Source organism: Neodiprion lecontei, chromosome 1 (assembly GCF_021901455.1).
Source record: "Neodiprion lecontei isolate iyNeoLeco1 chromosome 1, iyNeoLeco1.1, whole genome shotgun sequence".
NCBI lineage: Eukaryota > Metazoa > Arthropoda > Insecta > Hymenoptera > Diprionidae > Neodiprion > Neodiprion lecontei.
The window spans coordinates 12,517,639-12,537,644 of record NC_060260.1 but is presented as its reverse complement, the minus strand read 5'-3'; the positions used below and the strand labels follow the sequence as shown (position 1 = coordinate 12,537,644).

General features: G+C 35.4%; 2 protein-coding genes across 4 annotated transcripts in view; one reads left to right on the top strand and one right to left on the bottom strand.

Annotated features, from left to right (window-relative positions):
* The window catches only part of LOC107218453 (dipeptidase 1), a 141,520-nt gene that overhangs the window by 25,867 nt on the left and 95,647 nt on the right, over positions 1-20,006 (top strand). For all 3 annotated transcript variants that reach the window (XM_015656332.2, XM_046738168.1, XM_046738173.1), the window contains one exon: positions 8,096-8,249. In XM_015656332.2, the coding sequence (XP_015511818.2) occupies positions 8,096-8,249 (154 nt within the window). The remainder of the gene's footprint in view (positions 1-8,095; positions 8,250-20,006) is intronic.
* On the bottom strand, positions 2,822-5,527 carry LOC124294142. Its single transcript, XM_046738227.1, has 2 exons — positions 4,053-5,527; positions 2,822-3,933 (listed from the first exon to the last, which is right to left on the bottom strand). Exons 1-2 carry the CDS (start codon positions 4,386-4,388, stop codon positions 3,907-3,909), a joined length of 363 nt encoding a protein of 120 aa, XP_046594183.1. The 5' UTR covers positions 4,389-5,527; the 3' UTR covers positions 2,822-3,906.

The following is a 20,006-nucleotide window of genomic DNA, read 5'->3' as shown; positions in this document are numbered from 1 at the left end:
ATAGAAGTCAATTGTAGTCAATTCGTTCGGGTGATCAGCTGTTACCTGCTTGTACTTTCCTTGCATGCTGTAGGATAATGCCTTTGTTCTTTGACATGTGTCACATGCTTGAATACGTTTTTTGATACCTTCTCTCATTTTTCGCCAGTAATAATATCTGTTAATATATTGGTATGTTTTATATACACCCATATGACCTATTTTTTCATGTACAGAAATTACGAGTAAATCTACTATACTTTGTGGGATTACTACTCGCCAATTTTGATCGAATTTACTTTTATAAAACAACAAGTCTTCATGTACTTTGTAACAACCATCAGATGAATCTGTATTGCATTTATTTATGATATTTTTCAATTCCTCATCTTTTATTTGCAATTGTTTTAAATTTTTCAGGTTTCTTATCAACGTTGGATTCATTTTAATAGTTTGAGATGCGATTTTGTTTAGTTCGAGTTCTACATTATCTACTAGCAGTTGGTTTATTTTTGCTATTAGTAACTTGTTACGTTCGTTTGTACTTTGTTTCCCGTTGATATTTCGGCTGAAAAAATCTGCCACCACATTATCTTTTCCTTTGCAATGCTTGACTGTGAATGTGTACTGTTGTAAGATTACAACCCATCGTGATAATCGTGGACTTAAAAACGGTGCTGTATTTATAAAAGTTAATGCTTTATGATCTGTTATTATTTCAAATGGACTTCCAATTAACCAAATTCTAAATTTATCTAATGCATACATTATTGCCAGTAATTCCTTTTCCGTAGTTGTGTAATTTAATTCTGCTTTCGACAAACATTTACTTATAAGTGAAATAATTTTATGGTTATCTTCCTCATCAATTTGGTACAAAATCGCACTTATTCCAAGATCGCTTGCGTCTGTTTGTACTCTACATATGACGCCAGGTAAATAGTGATTAAGGGTTACACAGTTTATAAAACTTTCCTTTATCTCTTTAAATGCTTTCGTATGTTTCTCTGTCCATCTAAACGGTGTATTGTCTGTTAATAAATCTCTCAAGGGCGTGACATAGTTCGAATATTTTATGCTAAACTGCCGGTAAAAGTTACACGCTCCTAAAAATCGTTGTAAAATCAATTTACTTGTTGGTACTGGAAATTCTCTAATCACCTTGATTTTGTCTGGGTTGGGACTAACTCCCTCAGGTGTTATAACGTATCCGAGAAATGCGATTGACTTCTTACAAAAAAGTGACTTATTTAGACGAAGTGTAAAATTGTGTTTCATTAAACGATCAAATATTAGGCTTAGGTGTTTCATATGAGAATCAAAATCAGTTGAGGTTATTAAAAGATCATCTATATAACAAGTCAGAAAGGAGGTAAATTCATTACCTAATGCCATATTTAGGGCACGTATGAATCCACTTCCTGCCGTCTTGAGACCAAATGGAATTCTGCAAAAGTGGTATAAAGTGCCACCGTGTAAAAAAGCTGTATATTGACGTGAATTTCTCTCTAGCGGGATTTGCCAATATCCATGTGTTAGATCAGTAGATGTCATGTATTTTACACCATGATATTTTCTTAATAATTCATTTATTGGTGGTGGACATTCGTTATCAGACTCAATTATGTCATTTATATATCTGGCATCTAAACATAACCTCACTCCATTCTCCCTCTTTTGTACTATTCGCAATGGATTGCAGTATTGACTATTTGATCTTTCTATAATTCCTGCTTGAAGCATTTTCTTTATCTCTGCATCTACTGCTTCTCTAAGTTTAAATGGTACCGGGTATGATTTTTTAACGATTGGCTTGTCTTTTAGTAATTTGATAGAGTGTTCATAAATGTTTGTACATCCGGCTTTCTCTGAAAATAGTTTTTCATATTTAATTAGCAATTTTTCCAGCTCAACTTTTTGCTCTTCACTTGTACCCATAAGATTATTCGCGATCGACCGGACAGATTCGAAAAAGTTTTGATCATTTGTTTGAGATCTTGTTACTTGAATTTGTTCTATTAAAATTGATTCGATATTTTCATCCAATTTATCTTTAAAAAAATTGTGATCTTCCGATTCTACTGTTTTCTGGCAAACTAAATTCTTTTTGTAAAAATTATGGTCTTGTGATTCTATTGTTTCTGCGTTATTTTGTTCATGTTCGTTTACATTTTGAAATACAGATTCATTACATTTTATATTATTTTTTACACACATCAAATTTAGATTTTCTAATTCATTATTTCTCGGATTATCTCTTTGATCTACCGATGCAATTTTATCAAATTCATTTATTGCTACACATATATTTTCCTTATCTACTAAAATATTTTTATCAATTTCATCATTTTCTACAAAGATATATTTTAAATTTATTTCTGTTTCTTCATCAATTTTATTCTCTTCTACACAATCAGATTCATTGTCAATTTGCATCACATTTTCATGTGTTTCTGACATTTTATCATCATTATCACATTCAGGATCTTTAGTTGTGATATTTTCAAAAACTGTTTTTATATCTTCATCATCATTTTTATTTTCTTCATTATTATTCTCTTTCTTTGAATTCTTTTTAAATATTTCTTTACCTATTTTTTCATGTTCTTTTTCTGAATCTTCAGTTCTTAAAATTTTGATATATATTTTCGCGTTTTGTGCAAATGAGCTCAACCTTTCCGCAGGTTCCCGGTCGTATGAGAAAAGTGGTGGAGCTATTACTTTACCTTTAATACTAATTGTTTTCTGACCGTAATCTAAAACTACTTTATTAATATCAAGCCAATCGTTACCAAAAATCACACTACTAGACAGATGCGGTATAATTAAAAAAGCTGTTGTGATTTTCTGCGATCCCATATGAACATCAACCAAAATTTGTCGCTTAACCGCTGTGGGCTTTTTCCCAATTGCTGGTAAAACTACTACATTTGTAACTGGTAGTTCATTTAAACTATGATTACCTTTGAGAGATTTATATACTTTTTCAGACATACATGTTACTTGGCTTCCTGAATCAAATAAAGCTACCATTCGATAATTTAACACATTTATTACTACATTTGGACCCTTCGATAAGTTTTGTTTTACTCTTTCAATTTTTTCTTCAGCATTACCAATTTCGTGCATTAAGTCCTCAACTAAATTTGCATAATCCCAACTCGATGTCGGACTTATACACATCGAGCTGTTTATTAGTTTAAATTTCTATTTGGACTGGTTTGTAAATTATTGGTGTTAGTTTGCATTTGAGTTTGTAATGACTGTATCTGATTATTGGTTCCTGAGAAATAAGGTGGTGGATAATTGACGTTTGGTAAATTCATTTGGTTGCTTGTTGATGCTTGAACTTGCGGTTGATATTGCCATGGTGATAAGTTTGTACCAAATTGAGGATTTTGATAAAAGTTGTTTGCAGCATTTGGATAATTTTGTTGCCTACTTGTATTATTTATCTGTTGCTGTTGTTTATGTTGAATTTGCATGTTGTTTACATTATTCACTTGATTGTTGTTACTTTGATTTTGATATTTGTGTTTATTATTGTTTCTTTCTTCATAATTTACATCTAATTGCGATAAAGCTTGTTCTATTATTTTTGTATCCGCCATATTCACAGTTGCTAGAGTATCACGAATTTTATATGGTAATTGTTGGATAATGGTATAGTTTATTTCGAACTGGTCTAGTTTCGGTAATAGGTATTTTGCTTCCTTAAGCTGTTTAAAAAAATATGTTTGAAGTGAACCATCCTGTTGATTATACCTTCTTGAACTCCACTTTGTTTTGACTTTAACTTGGATTGGAATGGAATAAAATTTATTTTTAAAGGCTTCTTTAAAATCATTATACGTGTTGATAGTTTCTTTACTCGCTTCCCACCATATTTTTGCTCTACCTGATAATTTACTTTCGACTATCGACAATTTACACTCTTCCTTCACACATTTTAACCTGAAATAATTTTCCAAATTTTCCAAATATTCAATAGGATTTATAACTTCTTCATCTGTAAACTCGGGAGCTTTGGCATCAATGTGACTTCGTTGCAAACTTACTATTAACTCACTCACCGATATTTGATCGTTATTGGTAACTGGTTGTTGAACTGGATTCTGTATCTGTTGAAGAGCCTGTCTTTGTTGTTCGTTCTGGAGCTTCAACAATGCGACTTCGTTTGCCAGCTGTGCGTTAGTTGCTTGTTGTGCCTGTAGCTGTTCAATCGCATTTCGTAAACCCGCGAAACTCGCCATTTCCTCCTTCAAACGCTCCAGTTCTCCCTCCATCTCGCTTGTATTATTTCGTATTTGACTATTGCCTGCTTTTGATATGTCAGGTTCTGACCTCCTTGGTTTATTTGTGATCCTTGACCTAGTTTTAACAGGTGTTCTTTTAATCGTTGGTGCCATGTACTTTTGAAATTCTTATATTTCTATTTATCGCGTAATATATGTTTCTTACAATTACTACCTAAGGTCAATCATACAAACATTCAACGACGAAGTTTCAAATTTAATCCTATGTTTACTTTCTTTATGTCTAAACTTTATGTTCGGGCGCCATTTTGTAACGGTTTTTTTTTTTTTGAGGTTCAACCGATACGTTTTGATTTTATGTTATATTAGAAATCTAGATATATTCAATAAACAAAATACATTAAATCAGGAGGAAACAATGTAGAACACAGATTTATTGAGTTTTGGTATAACCTTTTAAAAGAACAGGCAATCATAGAAAATCTCATTCACTCTTTCATTCACACGTTAAAATTACTCAACGCGATTACCGACGTTTTGTATATAATTATTCTGGTAAAATTTTTGTACCATATTAACGAAAGACTGGCTCTCTTTTCCTTTATGCTTCAAATTTAAAAATGATTCTAGTGAAAGAATGAATCTACTGACAAAGGACTCTAAATTATGGTGAGATTACAATAAAGTTAACAGACGAAGATATAAAATACTGACTTAAGAAGGCTATTACAGATTTGTGGCACAATCCACCTACAAATCAGTAATGAAAAGATGACTTAGCTCGGAATATCTCTGATGAAGAGAGGTGGCCTAACGGCTCCGTAGATGATCATGGATGTTGAAGTTCTTTGATATTCCTTTTATAGAATCGGTCTTCACCGATTATACTGCGTGGTCGTTCGTCGATCAGATATTTGGATTTGTTCTTTAGGCTCACAGGCTCCGAAAGATTGGGATTGCGTTGGGTTACACTTCTTGTATGAATCGTCGTGTCAATTTTCTTTTTTTTTTTTGTTCCCCCTTTTTTTTTTTTGACTTGTTTTGTTTTCCCAAATGTTAACGAAATTATGAGAATGTGAATATGACAGGACTAGACTTTATATCGACCGTTCGCTTCGGCCCCGGCTCGCAGAGAGAGAGAGTTACACTTATTTCACCGGATAGGTGATCTTGACCGACGTGACACCTAGAGTTAAGCGTTTGCCCTTTATTTTGAAACGTTGTATGTGCTTAAGGCGCGTACATACGAATTACTTTATATTCTATGTGACTCGCATGTAATATCGTTACAATATTATCATTAAATCATTTTTTTCGTACCACATTGGATTCGATATAAACTTACCAATATCAATATGTGAGAAGGAAATTGATGATATTATGAAACAACAATTAGAATAAATTATATTCATATGTTGAGAAATTTGATGGAAATTTTTGGTTTTTATAGTTAGGGTTTACAAATCTTTTGCACCAAGCTTTACGAGACAGAAGTTTTTTGCTTTCACCGTTGCGTGTAAACAGTTCGATCCGTTTAGTCTTCACACCACTGACAGCAACGCAAGCGTTTTTAATTTTTCACTCTTTGATTTAACTCAAAAAACAGTGCATATACGACCACGTAAGCTTGAAGTGCAGCCATCTTATTTACATACGCTGTATTTGACATTAAAAAATTAAGTCTACCGTTCTCATATAATATTTCACAAAATCACAGGTGATGATTTGTAAGATATTAAACCTTTCGCCCTACCGATCATTGATACAAAAAATAATCTTCAATTTCTATGACTGATTCTTCGGAACAAAGTTTGTTAATGACAATCATTTTTTTTTTTTTTTTTTTCAGCAAAAGAATTAGAACGTCCCCGCAAGGGCCACGCCTGGAATCTTGTTTGGTATATGAAAATCGCTGACCCGTTTCCTGGGAAAACCGTAACGCGTTGTTCGGTTGTTACATACGCTTGACATCCCATTAAAATTAGCTTGGCAGGCAGAAGTTTGGACGACCATGGAAACCACGCGCATATTTGAAAGCCCATAAATACCTACCACACGTAGGAAGCTGCGGACGCTTCTAAAGCTCCGAGAGATGACGCGGCAGCTTTGGTGACTTTGCAAAATTATGGGACAACAAAAAACGTTACGGGATAGAGTAGGGTGAACAGCGTTACTCCATTACAGAGATAGCCGCGCTGTGGGCTGATTAGGCACGAATGGCGGTATGCTACGGGATTCAATTTTTTCCTTTCTCTGAAGTCTCAACCTTTCGGTTTTGGGTGCGGCACTATTCACTCCGCTTCACGATACACTCGCCGCTGGAATATTAACAGCTTTTTAATTATCGGAACGTAGAATATGTATCGAGAGACTGTTTTGATAACGCTTATCATCGGGTCGAATGTTAACTATTTACTAAGAATATTTTCTGTATAGTTCTACTAACTTTCTATAAAGAACAGATTGTAAATCATTGTGAAAGTAGCTATGAAAACCCATATGATTGTTAGGCTGAAAGGATGATTAACGTAACCAGGGTAGTTTTATTTTAGTACATCACTCACTTTTGTGGGAGTGGTTGTAAGGAACTTTTTAACGATCGTAGTGACTGGTCTGAGGGAATTTATGCCGAAAATGATGTATTTGAGGTTAGGTTCTGATCATTACCGTTATCCTTTTGTCACACTCGCGAATATTTGAATATTGATTACGTGCCCGAATGTCATAGTAGGCTGTAACTTATTCGGCAATAGAATATGCAGACTCACCTCGGCGTGAAAATAATTGCTGTATAGGTACGTTGTTGGGATGACTGAAATTCCTTCGGTACGACGGAATTATGTGAGATAATGGAATCCAATAAGGAGCTTCGAGTCAAGATTTATTAAATGAAGGAGTGCCACGAGGAGTTCGGGACGTTGTTTTGCCCAGAAACCTCCGAATTAGACATCCTAGAACCGTTCGCACGAATTGGATTATCCTCAAAACTTGGCATTAGCTAGTGTAATGAATTTCCCGTGCACTCTGAATGCAGTACCCTACAAGTATTCGAGGGAAACAGGAAGCGGATCGACTGCAATGGCTGACTAATCCCAAGAATTTCAGGATTCTATCGAGCAATGCGGAGTTTCGGAACCTGAATGCCGATACTTCTGTTTCGGTCGTGTTCAGATTTTTATCATTCCAGAACCCTCGAATCCAGAGAACCGTTGGCATCTAAGGCATAATCGTCATTAAACTCATTTCCATGTCTAACGATGTGAAACAAAAATGGGGATTTAATCCGGGAATTCATCCCATGAAACATTACGAACACATAACGTGTCTTCGATCTTTCATGATAATTGTATGAAATCGAAAAAATTGTGTATCCTAAAATAAAACTAGAGCTCGTTAGAACGAGCGAGGTATTTGAATTTAAAAATTGGCTGACACTTTTCAAACTCCCTTCGCATTGATTGAAATGAATATACGGAACATAGGACTTCATTTGCGACTCTTACCAAGTCTCGACTCTCCTTGAGAGCAACGAGCTCTTCTCACGAAAGGTAAAAGGCAAAAACTACTTATCTCTGGCTACTTACTTGAGAGATCAGTCGTTTTTTGTTTCCACTTCATTCACGATATCCAAGACACACTTTTCTGCGCTCTTCCTGCATTTTATCCTGAGTGCTTGTGCCGTTCTAACCGAGAAAATTACAATGGTTATGCACTCGCGACTCCGAAGCTTATTGCACTGGTCCATAAGTTCGCTACAATTGTCAGAGTACAAATGAACAGCGTTTCAGGGTTCTCTGACATTCTGTGCTCTGGTTGGGCAAGGAACGAGTATATTAACAGTCACGTCCTTCTTTTTCCAGGCACAACGATCTCCCCTGGAACATTCGAAAGTTCTTGAAAAATCAACTCAGGGACTTCAAGTTCGAAGATTTACGAGACGCACACCCCTGGGCACGGAGTGCCTGGAGCCACACTGATCTTCGAAGACTTAAGGACGGGATGGTTGCTGCACAGGTACGATAACTAAACATACATGCGGAATTTCTTCGACTTGAACATAATTGTGACGCAGGTCAGGTTGAGTTGTGCGGAATTAATACTTTCAGGCCAGTATAAGTGCCATGTGTGCTTTTTTCCCCAGTTTGAAATTGAACAATGGATCAATTGACGGTAAAAGGTCGTAAGTACTGTTAGTTATGCTCTTTCATCGGGAACTTTATGAAAAATGATCACGTTCGCTAATTATTTTTTGAAGGAACACAAAATTTCAAACCTTCTTACCGAAATCGACGAATCTTTACGTTTTAAAGGTTTTTAAAACGTTTACGAAAAAGAAGGTGATGAATACGACTGTTATACCGCTAAGTTCGATATAATTTTTTAAGAAAATATAAGATTTTTAAAATACTTACCGAAATCGATAAATCTTCATGTTTCGAAGGTTTTTGCGTCTTTGGTAGAAAAAAAAAAAATAGAAAAATTACTCCATCGATCTTATATAATTTATTATGAATGTGATAGGTAAAAATATCTTTTCGTGCTGAAAGAGCGTAACTACCAAACATAAGGCATTATACCTTTACTTGTTTTTTCGGTCTATTTTAGTGTGGATACGCGTTTTGAGTGTTTTTGGAGAAAATGCAACGAAAAAAAACATTACACGCCCTTTTACTACCAAATTCTTCTTTTTGGTAGATACGTCCTCATACTATTGGACACGTGATATGTATACAGAAGTATCTCATATGGGTTGAGTGTCCACCAAAAAGCGACAAATAGTGGTTCGTCAAGTCACCAGAATGGCGCTAATAAGCAATAAGGCTTCAATCTGATTGGCACTTTTTTTTAAATGTGAATCAGAGTTCGATCAGATTGACGCTTTGTGAAACTTTTGCTCCAGCAACGTCATCCTAATTCTACTCGATTTCATGGACACTGTCATACACGGAGACAGTCCTTCTTAACTCTAGGTATCCTCCATAATATATACGAAGAGATTGAATCCTACTTCATCATCAACGTTTATGGCCAATTTCATCTAGTATAGTGAATACTATGTATAAAAGCGTGTTATACAACCGTAAATATTATACATAGCATGATGAAGATAGATGCTTCGAAAACTCAGCTCTTTCCGAAAGTTCAAGTCTGAAAACTTTTCAACCCACCAACTCGTTGACATTCTTTGGTATCACCGACGTTGACTTATTGTTGTAGTCATAATTTGTATAGAATTTGATTATACGTCATGTTGTAATGAAGATTGATCATTCGTTATTAAATGGCTTGATTCACGGCTGAAAAAATGCCGTTCACCAGTGCATGAGGAAAAATAAAGACAAATAAAAACCAGATTGTAAAAATAAATAAACCAACTTAGCCACTTTATCCACTCAGCGAACGAAATTCTGATTATAATACCAACAACAAATTTCAAGTCTGAGTCAACTCCGGAACATAAATTACTTATAAATGAAAAATTATGCCGCGTTAAAATTTTTGCTTCAAAACCATTGTCGAGTGTTAAGCGAAGTGTTCCGAGTCAACTCTGTATTGAAGTTGTTTGATATTGTTGTTTAATTTGCTTAGGAACGAAAGTAAAAGTATACATCGCAGCATTGTGTGTCATTTTTGAATTTAAATTTTACCCCACCGTGGAATTGCTTCAGCAGCGCATTGCAAAAAAAAAAAAAGAAGAATTCACCACCGCTTTGCGTCACGAATAGATATTCTCTTAATTTTATTCACTTCTTAAAAATTTGTCGATAAGAAAAATACTTCAATAAACTTTTTGTTTACTCTCATGCTGTGCGATACGGACGGGTTTGAAAATAATTACAACGTTCATAAGATGTTCAGACATCGAAAGCTGCACTTGTGTGTACACCGTTGCAAAACCTGTATAATACTGTGCTTGCGGAAACTTTAGCGATGTGTCCCATCTCCCAAGACCAAAACTCGTATATTGTTACAGAGACGATTGCCTGAATCGATTCAAAGCGGAATAGGTATGTCGAATAGTTTTCGTAAAGTTTTAGCGAACAGAAACTCCGGGAGTCAGTGGTGAGTTTTCGTTTCCACCGAGATAGCCGGCGAGTAAAATTGTAAAGTAACACACCGAGAAACGCGCACTTTGAAAGTCGGGTTAACGAAGTTAAAAGTGAAAAGTCGATCTATCGAATGGACTGAAATTTTTCGCGTGCCAGGCTTATTTGTCGTCTATAGTTAGTTGATTTAATTCAGACTCCGAAATCTCAACGGTTTGCTTCGTCTTCTCGTTAATGAAAATTAGTCTAGGATCCCGGCGTACCTAAATTTACTATCGGGGGCAAGAATTGGGTTATGTAGCATCACCTACGAGTTCTAAATAGTCCAGGTCTTCTTTGTTTACTTGATTGTTTATCTAATTGTAAGGTTGTCATACGTGCTGCATAATACTGTATCATTTACATATGTTCACGTGGGTTGTGGTTCGACGGAATATATTTCACGAAAGGTGGTCCCATCTGTGTTACTACGTGACAAACCGTGTCGGATACGTCTACCTAATTTATTTTATTACCAACCATGAAATTTCCATGAACCGAAAGCCTTCAGGTAGAATATTGAAACAAATATCCGCTTAACGGAAAATCCATCAATTCGCAAAAAAACATATCCGTTTCGGGAATAATTTCGTGGCCGTGTAACGTGAAATTCGTATTCAATCGGTCGAAATGAAGCATCGTACGTCCGTGAAAGAACTTTTTTTCGCTTATGTAGAGTGAAAAATAAAGAATAAAAATTGCTTGAAATACAAGATGAGTTTATTCGAGATGGGAAAAAGAGTTGAACTTCAGGGAATTTCATACTGTGCAGCAATATCGCGTTTCGTCTGTTGACAATGGTGATATTTGTGATTATTTGCATGGTGGGACCCGAGTTCAACCTCGTAACGTAACGGCTCAAAATATACAGCCCAGTTTTTCCCCAAGGCTGTGAGCTTTGACCGTAGGTACGCAGCCGTTTATAATTTTCCACCGCTTAACCAGGCAGACCCCACCTGGTACCTCCAAAAGCCAAATTACCAGTTGCTGTTGTCAGTTGTTTCATTCCCTAACTCTGCAAAATTCACGAGATACGCAGGGACTCATTCGTATGCTGAAAGTTATTCAGATTCTTGGAAAGTAGAATCCCTTTGAGAAAACGAAGAAATACAGAATTATTTTGCATAACGATGAATTTGAATACGTCATTTGTTTTTCAACAGCCACCGAAAAAAAAAAAAGAAAAAATGGATTGTTTCAATTTAATTGAAATATATGGATTTCATTTGAATGTGAACCTAGAATTGAATTATTTATTTCGAATGAGTAGAGGTTTTATTTCTTTTTTATTGAACTTTATTTCAAACATATGAATATTTGTTTCAAACGAGTAATTTTCGTAATAAACGCAATTCGAATAGATTCTTTTTCTCAATGTATACGCAATTTGGTGAGAATTTTTTTTATTTCTTATGCCTCGGGTTTTAATTATTTCATTGTTTACATTTTCCTTAGCGGTTTTCGTTTATAATGAAAATTTAACCGTTCGTAATAAGAAATATTTTATCTCCAAAGGTACGTTATCTATAAATTCATTGATTTTCGTTTTTGGAGGAGTTTGCTCTGGCTTTATAAAGAACGATAAAATGTAACTTTTCTTAAACAATTTGCTGTGTTTTCACAAGAAATACTTTTTAAATTTTATACTAACAGACGTTACCGATCTATAAAACCTTCTGTAAGCGGATCCTTCATAAAAACTCGAAAAATTCTGTATCCCAATGTAACAAATAGCACAAGTGACTCAGCTTTTCCAGAGAAGGTAAGAAGAATTGGGTCGTATGTCTTATACCTGATTATAGTGATTCAAACGGGGCAAGAAAGCGAAATTTGAAAGCAACAAAGGATGCCGGATACTAACAAAAATCGCATCGGTTTGGATAAATGAATAAAAATATGTGTCCGGGGATTTCAAAGAGGATATTTTGCTGGCAGCTGAATTCTTGTACCTTCAAATCGTAATCATAATATTGTCAAATGAATCCATGAAAAAAAAAAGGACGAAAAATAATGATCAAAATCCATATATTTCGAAATCCACAGTTTACATTTACGGTTAGTACCTAAATAAAAATGATGCTCATTTTAATGATAATATTGAAATTTTTATCATTCGATGCTGAATTCGCAACACAGATTTCAATCAAATACAAATGTCAGGATCGATACAGGCAAAGGAAAAGGAAATTCGAGATTTTGATGAGGGTCGACTTGACAGGTCTCATATAGTTTTAGCCTTTGACATATTCGATGGCTTATTGAATTTAACAACAAACGCTTGGCAATCGTTTCAACATTCGAATCGACCCAACGCGACTCTCTCGAGCAAATGTCATCACCAACTTTTCCAAGGTTGAATTGTTTTGTCAATTGAATAGTTGCAGGTTACAGATCATCAATAGCCTTGAATTTCAAATTGTTTTGTAATTTGGGCAATGTATTCTTCTTATCATGACAACCGCAAAGTTTCAATAGACTCTACAAACCATTCCCACTTTTGGTTTCAAAATGGCGAAAGTTCGAACTTTGGGAAAATTTGAAACCTCTATATTCTTCAAGATAACTTGTTGAAATTTGAAATCCAACTTTAAGCCGTTGAAATGCATTTTAGGGATTTCTTTATAATTTACAATTACATGGGCCGGTATGTTAGTAGATGAGATTCTTATACACCAACCATCAAACCGATTTGATTGCAATTTGCACAATACAGTATTTTTATTAAAATAACGTTCCAACAAGATTTCCCCATTTCCGGTTTCAAAATAATCGATGCTAACTTCGTTTTCCTTCGAATTAATTTACCGAACCTTGACGTTTCTTCTACAATTTCTAATTTGAAAGTATAGATCATTTCTGATTTATTCCACAAGATCCAAATATTAGCCTTTTACTTTAAAAATTCATATATATATTTCTCAACAAAATTTATTGATTCAGGGATTCAGGGCATATATATGCATATTTTTATTTATTTTTTTTTGTGAAAGTACAATTCGAAAGCAACAAATGGTATACTTCTTTGATCAGTATTTTCTTCCGCCTAGTTATTGGCATTTCAAGGTTTTAACGTAACGCTGGAAATTGGATTAAGATAAAGAACTGAAAAAAATTATGGGTGCTGGTTTGAAGGGGTAATGAAAGATGAAAATAAATTAACAGAATTAATAACGGTCAAGGTCAATCGCATGTTGACTTGGCATGGAATTTCCCATACGTGTAATGCGTACAACAACGACTTATAAAACTATTGACGAAGTATGCATGAAACGATTATGAATTATACGAGTTTGTGTGATGCAGTCAAAGGTGTTCTTTTGGAAACCGAAATCTATAATTTTTCACAACTAACATCTGCAATCGACAAATTAAAGTGCAAGGCGAAAATAATCATAACACGATTTTCTTTTGCGGGGTAAATAAAATACACGCTTTTCCCGACGAGACATTTATGTGTCTCAAAAATGTATTTACAAACGTGTATGTAAAGTGATAACGTCAGAATACACAATAAATTGCACTCTTAAGACACGTATTCTTCTCCGTCGGTATAAAGACTACGTATGTGTCATCCGAATATGTCAGAGTGAAATATATTTCAGAATCAAATTATATTGGACAGAAGACAATTTTCCACTGCGCCAAGAATTTTTTTCTATTCGTAAAACCGACCGAGTTGACGAGAGTGAAAATTGCTTTTAGAACTAAGCGACTATTCAGCCTTAGCATGTTGTAAATTGCTTTACCATTGACTTACGTGGGATGTGCATTGATGTAGATGTTCACTTGATAGTACAGAACAAAGTTCAAAGGAATTGTTAACGCAATCCGTATCTAACATACCGTCAAATTCACATATCTTGACTTGAACTTGTCTGTATCGACGTTTCGAGCTAACTTCAATGAAAATGTATCGCGTATACTTCATCCTCTGGAAAGAACATCACTCTGTCAAACTTCAGCTAATAGTTGGAAAGATTATCCCTGAGAAAATGTGTTCTGTCATCAACAGCAAACTGACCACGTATTCGACACTACACCTATATATCCCAGAGTTCAATCTCCGAGACCTCAATTATAGAAATCTTCGTGTAATTAGGGATGACCAGAGAGCACCAGCGGTTATCCAAGAGGAGATCTCTCGGATTTGCACTTCGTTAAGCGTTTTCCGGTTATCACGCTGATTGCTCCATTTTCTGACCCTTCTCAAAGTTCACCGGGTAGCGGTTAGTTAGTGACTGTTTGTCCGCAATAGTTTTTGTCGTCGAGTATTTCGTCCGATAAGGAACGTACTGCACACCTTCGAATCACAGCTCGCCAAAGTCTTGCAGCAATCTCAGAGTATATTCGAATAAGAAGTTTCGAACCCCTTTTATCTGTAATTTTGTGATTGAAGAACCTATTCGCAATCACGTCATCCAGCACGAGTATTCCAGCGCTGGATACTCATGTTACAAATAATCGCTGATCTAGAGTTCCCAATTGACAAGAGTATGTACACAATGCAATTTGAACACCTTGAAGGGAATGCCAAGAGGAAGTGACGTAGCTTTTAAAGGTGACAAATGCAGGAGTTGGACCTTGGGTGGGTGGTAAACAGACCAGATTGGAGTGGTCCTCGAGTTGGTATAGTCAATGAAGCGAAAGTTTTTGAACTGAACTGGCGATTTTTATCCCCCACTAACAAGGAAAATCAGTTTAGTCTTCACCTTAAATTTCGTTGCAGCTCATGTATGTTGCAGAGCATTAAAAACTGAAAGACAAGTATTTTTCTATTGGCAAAAAAAACAGTTTAAATGGGTGAAAACGATTCCCAAGGATAGCCACCCAATAAGGTGGTTTCTCAGTTTCGCATAGGAGCGCTTCACGTCTTTAAATAAGATCAACGCTGAAATGATTCATTCATCGATAGAAACATTTCAGCGATGGTTTCATTCGAATCCATCAAGCACATCAAGAAACCACCGCGTGTGTTGTGTGCCCACCTTTGGGGGTCATATTCACGCCTTCGAACCATTTTTACGCCGATTACGAATGAAGTGTATTTTAGTTTTCAATGTTCTACAACATACATGAGTTGCAGCGAGTTCGAAGTAGGACACCAAACTGGTGTTCCTTGTGAGGAAAGTCTGCTATACCGGGCCATAGAAATGTGTAAGGGGGAAAATTTTGGATCCGTTTGAATTTCAGTGGGACTGTCCGTTAGTGTAGAAGGTAAGTACATTGTACCTTTGTTTAAATAAAATGGTACAGAAAAATTCAGTACTGTCACTGAGAAAAAATCTTCGATCCAGGAATAAATCGTCGAATTTTCATCATTCTAACCTTGAAGGTTGAATACCTAATAACCATTATAAGTAATCAACTCAGTGTCATTGATTTCTATTGACCTTGTCATAGCCAAGAATTTTTCATGGTAATACAGTGTCATTGATCAGAATAATGATCACCCGAATGATGAAGATCCTTTGCATTTCCTTTATTACAAGGTCTTGAGACCATGAAGCAGTAATCAATGTTTCTACCAGATGCTTTTGGTGACCAAGATGGTTGTGGTTAGATAATTTCAATTTCTCGTACCACAATGTATACGAATCCACCTAAGAAGTATTAATCACTATTTTTGATGCCAGAGATGATGTATTGTCCAGTTGGGCATGTACTGTATTTGTCTGAAATATGATTAGAAGTAATGGTTAATTTAGCCAGAGGTTCTTATCGGAAAGATGATTTATGGGTGTAGATTTAACTGATTGTGAATATTTCTGTGAATTTCATTTTACAATTACGGAGTATTTGACTTACCTTTTCATCCGTATCGTACAGATCGAGACAGATCGAGTAAGCAGCGTTCATTCTGGCACATATTGGGTGTGTGCAGTTTTCTTTGCAGAATATTAAACAGGCGCTGCTAGCAATTTGTCAAATCAGTCGGTTGATAGAAGCTACACCTCCCTCGGGCAGAAACTGATAGGGTCTTCTCGGAGATGTCATCTGTCATCCTGTATAATGGAAGCCCCGACGAATTGTGAGAAATTGTGGTGTCAAGAATATCATAGATATTTCTTCCATATTTCGAGCGTGGAAAATATCTCCACGTGAAAGCAAGTTTACAGAGCAATACGTTGAGTGCTTATAACTGATTTTTTCGTCAGCTGACTCTTCAAAATCTGGTTCATTCAACGGGGTGGTAATTTGGAATAGGAGAAAGGTATCAGTTTGCCCTGGTTATTAAGTTTTGAAACTAGGAAAACGGATTACGACTTTTCACATAGGCAAATTGTAATAAGCGGATAACAGAATTCTCAACCAACTTGAATTTTGCACGTCGTTATAATATTGTCAGTTATCTGAAACCAAGTAGCCGGAAAACACCAGAACAATAACAAAGACAGGTATTTTCAGAGTTCGAACACCCGCAATTGTAGTCAGAATTGAAAACTCGAATGTGTTTTTTACCGTCATTCATTTATGACTCACAAAATTTAGTTCAAACATGAACAGCGAAAAAGTTACTCGAACATTTTTTAAATGAAGAGGAAGTCTAACCTTTCCACATTTAAGGATCATTTTAAATACTAACTTACAGTAACAACCATGAAGAATAGAATAAAAGTAATTTACAAATGGCATCTGTGAGAACAGGGTGGGTGCGTGAATTTCAAATAAGGGTTCACGGGCAGCTGATTTAGTGCAGTGGCAGTTGCCGATGCACTTAGAATTTGGTTGAATACATACGGGATATGATGCAATAAGGTAGACTGAATATCCGTAAAAACGCAGTATCAGTTTGTCAAAAAATCTGTCTGTGTACAGTGTTGATTTTTTGATACCTATTTATGGGAAGCCCTGCTCTATCTACAGAATTTTTAGATTGAAAACATGATATGCTAGTTCTTTAATGGAGAAAGTAATGATAAAGAGTCGGTTCTGCGTACCTACAGATCCCGATACCAACATCTTACCGACATTTTCAGCCGCTTCACAGCTCGGACCCAAACCCCTCTTTGGGTGGGGATAACCCCCATTCCGAAAGAAGTGGTGTTGACCAGAGTGGGGATAAGCCCCACTCCCGACAAAATGGGTTTGTGTCCGAGCTGTGAAGTGGCCAAAAATGTCGGTAAAATGTCGGTATCGGGATCTATACGTTGAACCGACTTTATATCATTACAGGAGAATTTTGTGCAAATATTTTTCAAAATCATTCTGGTGTCACTTAAAAGAGAATTGGGCCTGAATACTACAACAGACGAGTGATGAACTACAAGTCTTGGTCGGTATCAATTCTGTACAAGGTGACTGTGAAATCAGAAATTTTGCATGTTCGAAGTTTTGCAGTTATTCAGGACAAACATTGAAATGGATTGAGATCAAGTTGAATTTGAACGTTTTTAGAAAAACAAAGTTTAAACACTTTCAAGTGAGGGTTTGAAATTTTTCCAGAATATATTCGTTTCTAAAACACTTCAGAATGAAAATTTCTCTAACGCTAGAAAGAGTAATGACAGCAGGTGACGGATATACATACCATACCCAATACGCGATTTTAAAAATTTCCGAGCTAAAATCTACTGGAAATAATTGGAAAATGAATCTATGAGAAAAAAAATACATCCTTGAAGAGATAATTATACTCGGTAAATTCTCGTTTGATTTAGATTTTTCCCATGAAAATTGACAGAAAAAAAAAAATAAAGTATAAAATGATCATGAAATCCGATGTAATTCTTATAATGAAACGAAAGCCTTGTAGAACAGCAGAAATAGTTGAGATAAAAATATGAAGAAATTAAGGAATTGTTTTTGAATAATTCGGAGCCGATGTGAGGAGCGGCCTGAAAAAAATTCGCCAACACTCTGAACAAGGACCACGCTATCGCATACAGTTCATCGAGCAGAGTGGTAATACTGGAATTCCAATACCGGCAAACTGACGGCTTGTTGCTGGTCAATATCAGTCACGGGTGTATGAACTGGTAGAGAAAAGGTATGTGAATGCCAGCGCTTTGCCAGAGTCGCCGATTTTGGCCCATTAGAAGACCGACAGTTCTGTGTTTCGTGGAATAGGTTATCCACTATTATATATGAAAATAGTATTCGATATTTATGTCACCAGATTCACGTGGAAATATTTTTGAAGCTAGTCTGGTTTATACATAGTAGTTAAAGTGTAACTCACCCGCAATCAGATGCTTTCTCAAATGATACAAAATTTCTCTTCAAGCCTTACTTGAGATCTTCAAGTACAATTAGCTGTGGTTGTTTCACAAATTTCTTTAAGAATTGGAACAATAATGCAAATACGATAAGCATATAAGTTATAATTGGTAACGGTATGAGAAACCAGATTATCTCTGATATCATTTCATTTATATAATCTTATGTACTTTAAATTGTAACTGGAAGTAGGAATGGATGATATTATTATTTTTTCTATAATGCGTATAAGAAACATTCATATATTACAAATAAAATATTTAAACATATAAAAATATTTTCTGATAAAGATAGAGGTATAAAGAAAGATGGTAGGCTTGGAGATTCAAATTATGTAGCAAATCGTTTTATTGGCAATTATCAAGATTTTTGCGTTCACTGAAGTGTTCCTGGAATCTATTTCCATCTAATTCATACGGAAACTTGTAGAGTAACCATACCTAATCAACTGTACTTACAACTATTTGTCTAGCAGCAGATGCTGAGTTAAGTAACGACAGAAATAATTGCATCATTCAAGAACGTATCTCTGTGAATCACGGACTATTTGCTAGGCTGATTTTGAAAATGTTTGTGATTGGGTTAATATGAATGTCATTTTTATATAGTAGATAAGCTTATCGATATACATTAGAGTTCGATTGAGGTTACATACCTGATGGGCTAAAGTCGACCTAACCTAACATGACAATCTCCGTGGGTGGTCGATAAAATCGAAGGATTTTCAACACAATGACATGGTTATTGGATTCATCTTGAATCCAACTTCGTGAAAATATTATCTTGTAATTTTGCAAAATATGTTAGTTTTTTAAAAATTCATTTCAAACATGAAAATAAATTTTTCTTCGATGGATAGCAAAACTTTTCTATAGTGATAGTTTCATTGGTGCAGGATCTGTAATTTTTTTAAGTTGCAATATCGTTTATTGCATGGTTTTCAACTCACGGGATATAGTTTTTCAGATCTTTAATTTTTTATTTGATGAACCACAAAAAAAATCTACCTACTGATAAAACATTCATTGTCTGAAATTCTCAGTAATATTATTGCATTTTCACGCACTGAGAAAAAGATGACTTTAAATATGTGACTTGAAACAAGTATTCTTATTCAGCAATCACTCTGCTGGCAAATGACTTCTATGAAATTACAATACAGGCTTTTCTTAACGTCAACGATTGATTACATTGTAAAAAATTGCGTCTATCAGAGGCTTATACAAGATCCACAACTCTAAGAAAGATGCTCCTATGTCTGTAGCCTCTAAAAGATATGAACATGGTATCCACACTTTTCGCCGTTTGATCAAAGTCAGTAATGGGTGTAATTTATTGGACATCCGCAAATATCCATGGCATATAATTGAAAGTTCAGCAGACAGCCGTCAGAGGGTTCATGCCAGCTCGCTCCTATCCCTACTGAGAAGAGCGCCGAGTGAAATTAAGCTCTGCGCAACTTGACCTT

Bases quoted from the DNA above. Each gene is read 5' to 3' on its own strand.
- LOC124294142 (XM_046738227.1), bottom strand. From the start codon at position 4,388: ATGGCACCAACGATTAAAAGAACACCTGTTAAAACTAGGTCAAGGATC. The intron at 3,934-4,052 runs GTGAGTGAGTTA...AAATTATTTCAG, and splicing joins CCAATAACGATCAAATATCG to GTTAAAATGTGTGAAGGAAG.